The sequence below is a fragment of the Egretta garzetta genome, unplaced genomic scaffold (assembly GCF_000687185.1).
Source record: "Egretta garzetta isolate BGI_Z169 unplaced genomic scaffold, ASM68718v1 scaffold345, whole genome shotgun sequence".
Lineage (NCBI taxonomy): Eukaryota > Metazoa > Chordata > Aves > Pelecaniformes > Ardeidae > Egretta > Egretta garzetta.
In genome coordinates this window covers 236,919-241,906 of record NW_009259692.1, presented here as the reverse complement: position 1 = coordinate 241,906, position 4,988 = coordinate 236,919, and the positions used below count along the sequence as shown (strand labels likewise).

The 4,988-nt window shown below is 43.4% G+C and overlaps 1 protein-coding gene across 2 annotated transcripts in view; it reads right to left on the bottom strand.

Moving 5' to 3' along the window:
- The window catches only part of LONP1 (lon peptidase 1, mitochondrial), a 22,264-nt gene extending 17,635 nt beyond the window's left edge, over positions 1 to 4,629 (bottom strand). The window contains exons 1-3 of one of the 2 annotated variants that reach the window (XM_009638869.2): positions 4,491 to 4,629; positions 2,940 to 3,028; positions 2,443 to 2,562 (exon numbers count right to left, since the gene is read on the bottom strand). In XM_009638869.2, the coding sequence (XP_009637164.2) occupies positions 2,443 to 2,562; positions 2,940 to 3,028; positions 4,491 to 4,520 (239 nt within the window). In that variant the 5' untranslated portion in view covers positions 4,521 to 4,629. The remainder of the gene's footprint in view (positions 1 to 2,442; positions 2,563 to 2,939; positions 3,029 to 4,490) is intronic. The other variant, XM_035894288.1, reaches the window with a different exon arrangement.
- Positions 4,630 to 4,988: the final 359 nt, after the last annotated feature.

Below are 4,988 nucleotides of genomic sequence, written 5' to 3'. Positions count from 1 at the left end.
CGAGTGGCTGCGTGGTGCTGAGTTGCCAGCCGGGTTAAACCACAACAGCTTGATTTAGTAAAACAGTAATACTCAAGTAGTAGATACTGATAGGACTTACTAAGTAAATTTACAATATGTAAGTTGCCATACAAAAAAGTTAACTGACTGCTGAATTAGCCTATTGGTGTGTGAATGAGAGGCCACGGGCGGCTGGCAGCACCTTTACCATAAACTGTGTTAGCTTAAACCAGCTGCAGAACTACAAAAGCAGATTTCTAATGATTAAAAGAAAACCAGTCTAAATAATGTTGGTGAACATATCGATGCGCACAAAGCTCAATATCACAGACTGTCTGACTTCTCAGTGACAAGAGGCAGCACAGGAACAGAACAATTAATAAGGCATCACTGTTACTGTATCTGCTCAGGAGCTCGTTTCTCTGGCTACGTGAACCAACAACTCTGATGTGGATTCATATCCTTTTTGTCTCTCCTGAAAAGCAAGTTCACTGTTCCATTTTAATTCTGAATACGAAGTTCTGCTTTTTCAGTTTTCTGATTCTCAGCAATCTATCTCTCTGCTTTAAACCACATCTGCTGCATTATCTACTGTAATCCTAAATATTACATACATGTATAACGGACCTTGAAGTCATTCCATACCCAGACATTTGAAATTTTGGTCTATTACACAAAGAGATTTCCTAGATTATGATTTTGAAAGAGATCAAAACCACAATATATTCCACAACAATTAATTGAGCATTAATCCCTAAAAGGCACAGGCTGGATCACATGGCATAATCACCTTCCCAAAAAATTAGTTTCCCTGTTACCCTTTTTAAACTTTTCTGAATTTTTCCTGCTGTGCATACAACCTCAGGTCAGATGTTTTCAACACAGATTATGACCTACAGTTCTCTAGAAAGGGATCGAAATCTTGCCCTCCCCACTGGCTCAAAAGGTTTCCCCACTAAAGACGAGTTCTAGACAAACACTCAAGAACTGCAACAGCCTTTGACAAAGTTTTTATACTAGGCTGTGAATGTGGAGTCCAAAAAAACCCTCGTGGTGTCGCAGACTCCCAGCTCACAGGATAACTGCCATTACGTGCAGGTCTTATTTTCCACGTGATTTCCTTCAAAAAAACAAGACCTCCTCACCCACTCCAACTGTCTGCCACTAGCAACTTTTGACTAATCTTGACTACTCTTGTCAACAGAATAGAGTTGCAGGCAATTATGTTCAAAAAACATTTTTCTGGAGGGTGGGGATGCTGGTGGTGGAAATCAGTTGCTGGACCTTGCAGGGCAACCAGAAGAGTTGCACAGCAGCCAGCTGGCCAGTCTGCATGTAAATATCTCTAGATTGACTACAGAAGCTGCTGCCCTGACCCAGAAGGCATGCCAGAAGGTGTATGGTGAGAGCTAAGGGAGGGATTTACACGCCACATTTCATTATTTTGGTTGCTGATGTAAGAGTTTTCTTTTCTATATTCTTCCCTGTAAACACAGCATGCTCCTCAGATCTGATATCCAGTGTGGTTCCTGTGGACATGACTGACCAGCGCTCTGTGTCTCAATCAAATAAATAAAGACCAGTTCCCCATACCTTCTAAGTTACAGGGAAATATTTCTATTCCAAGTAAACCAATAGCTGCCAATTTCCAAAATCTAATCAAACAAGGTTGTGCTTTGATAATGCAGCAGGACGTCTAAGACTTCATTTGGAAAGGACTTGACTTGCAAACTCATGCAAATTCAGCTTTGAGAAGTACTGCCCGTTCTTTGCTGTCCAGAACAAATTCAACTGAAGCAGAGCGAGCGGGAGGAAAAAGGCAATGCTTCAAAGCAAACCCCACCCTGAATCTGTCTCCCCTGCTGTGTTTCTGTCATTCTATTTTCCCTTCTAATGGAAATTAATTATTTGATGCTTTTAAAAGCACAATTTTATATTGTCTTAGCTCAAAATACTTGGCACAAATAGCTAAACCTGTATTCCCAACAATAATCCTATTTTCTTCAATTCAGTTCTGGGACAAGATTATGTAGAGCAGACATAATTACAGTTCTGGACCACTTTTTTTTTTTTTTTTAAAGCAAAAATACTGGCTGGAACTAGCTCCAGAGAATTTCTTTCACCATTACTAAACCTTGCTGTACTTGTCAAAGAAACTGCTCAACTCCAGTTTAACGAATGCTTGCTTGCTTGCATCACACTGCAGTTTGTATGAGAATGACGTGATCTTCCTTTTTGGGGCTAACCTGTCGCGGCTGTAATAGTACACAGAATATGGGGGCTGGAGGACCAGAGCGCTATTGGCATACGTTGTGGTAACAAAGCAAAAGCTTGCCATACACGAGTTGCGTAGGAAAATGCATATACGTGGTGAAAACAATAAAGGGATATATCTGTTTATAAAGAATTCTGGTGAGATACAGTGGAAGTGTAAGTAATTACCTTCGGTGTCCCATGACTATCATACGCAACTTGTCTCCAAGGTCCTGCATTTCATGGATCTGTACAAAAGTTCCCATCTGGTAGATTTCATTCAGATCCTCCACCACGTCAGATTCATTGCTACCGTGGAAAAAAATTGGGAGTAGATATTCAGAATCTTGAGAAAGCAGGTAAGATTAAAAAAGTAAGAAACAATCACTGGTTGCAGAACTGTGAACTGGACTCAGGAGCAAAGACAATTCACTTTACCCCCACTGTCACCACCATGTAGCCCCTTTCCAAATCCCCCAACTACCTGGATGGTTCATCTCCCTCTCAAATAGTAACGGCCTTTTCTGAATCAAGACTCAAGCTCCTAGCAATGCTGGCGGTGGCAATGAAAACTGTCACAGTAAGAGGATGGTCCAAGCCCATACACAATTTCTTTAGCTTTTAGTGTAAATGCAGCCTAGTCGTAGCTTATTTTTAAATTTTTAAGATCAAGAGAAATGACTTACTTATCATCCTTTTTAAGAAAAACACCAGCATAAGGCTGGGCCAGACGAACTTTCCTCCTCAGCAGCTCAACCAGCTTCTTATTTTTCACCTAGGACAACAATAGGTATGAAGTCAGAGGCAGATTTTCCGTAAGCTTTGCACCCTCAGCATGCAAGGCCAGGCATGGTGAAACCCTGACTGATTTATGAAGTCTAATCTCGGATTTTTCTAGTCTTACCCTTATTAGGGGACAGCAATATGGATGTGGAAGAATATTAGAGATATGTGAAATTTGAGTATTTAAAACAAGTCACCAAGTACATAAGACAAGCTCAAAGGCAGGAGGAGAAACCAGGCCCAATCTGTACAAGTCTTACAAGCAAGAAACCTCTCAGTCACTTGAGCACCACTTTATAAGAGTTTCTGTTGCTATCACTGCTCCCTTCCCCTTCCATACCTGTATGTCCCAGCTTTCCACTCCCACTGGGGAGCTGGAGCTAGTCCAATCTTCCCCATCAATTGCCTGAATTCTGTGCACCCACCCTGGTTTAAATCCTCTTCTCCAAAGCCCCCTCTGTTCAATTGCCCTCCTACACCCTCCAGCCGGCCTGAGTCCCTGCTTTAGTGCCAGCCAGTATGTCTTCCTTTCCTGCTTTACTTTTTTACTCCCCTCCGCTCTCCAGATGCCACACATCTGTCCCTGGCAGATCTCCCTGCACCACTGTAACTGCTATCACAGCAGGCCGAACCCTCAGTGACTGAGAAAATACCTCCTCATGAATTTTGCTGTTGCACGAAGTGACTGCTGAGTGTTCTTTCAAAGTGATGGACATTGCTCAACACTTTTGCCAACAAACAGCATGGTCCCGACAGAGCAGTGGGAGCAATACCACTGCTGTTGGCCTGTTCTAAGCTTGGCGCACCTATTTGAGTTTTGCACAACGTCTAGCAAAACTATGCTTGCCAGTGTCACAGACATTAACGGAAAGAAGAAAATTAATAATTCCATAATCACTGTAGAGACTTCACATAGTTGGGAAATAAAGCATTAAATGGCAGCACAACTAATTCACAGGATAAGAGAGAGCATTTAACAATTATCTTAACGTAAGACGCTGTTGACCTATGCATTGAAATTAATTACTTGTACATAGAAGTGTCATATAATTGTGTGCCTAAATATCACGATAATATATAATCTTGTCCTTCCCCCAACACATCTAGAAAAACACCAAAAGTTGCACATATTAGATTTGGACATGTAAAAAATACTACAACAGAAGTAACTTTATAGTAAATAACCCTACAGATACAGGGAACTATTGATTCAGTCCTTGTTACACTTGCTCCAAAATCAGATTGGTAAAACACTAGTGAGGAGCAAAACCACGCGTACTTGTTCCAGAATGGTCACATTTCAGGAGGAAAAACTATTCCTGGGCTGTGAGCTCCAGTCACATAGCAAAGATCAAATTTATGGCTCTTAAAAATACATAGAGAGGTGCAGAGGGGAGAGAGCACGCTCTGATATTTTGAGAGTAGCATCCCCATCTCTCAGCACCCTCTCCCACCATTGCAGTGTTGCTCTGCACCGAATCCATGCTTTCTCCTTGCAGCCCACAGCTTACTGCCCGCACAAACGCTGTTCTTGGTGCTACGACACAAGCCCACGAAGCTAAAGCAAGGACACGTTTGCTTAACCTTCAGAAAAAGAACACGGAGAAGACAGCAAACGCTGGAAGAGTTTCTGGGTGAATCACTGACCTTCCCCGTTACAGCCTTGCCGACTCTGATGCAATACTTATGAAACCCAAAGCCGGTAACGACCCCGCTATTCCATACGGCCAGGCTACACAGGTAGCTGAGAAGCAGGAGGCCCTCGAGCGTCACACGCCTCCCCAGCACGCTGTGACTAACAGCAGCCCCTAAGGACAAGGCGCACGGCTCTGAGGAGAAACGCAGCCCTGGCGGTACCGGCAGCAGGGAGCCAAGCTCAGGGCCCCTGCTCAGGGCCCCAGAAAACCCCGGCCGAGCGACGCCGACCCCGCGCAGGGCTCTCCGCCGAGGCC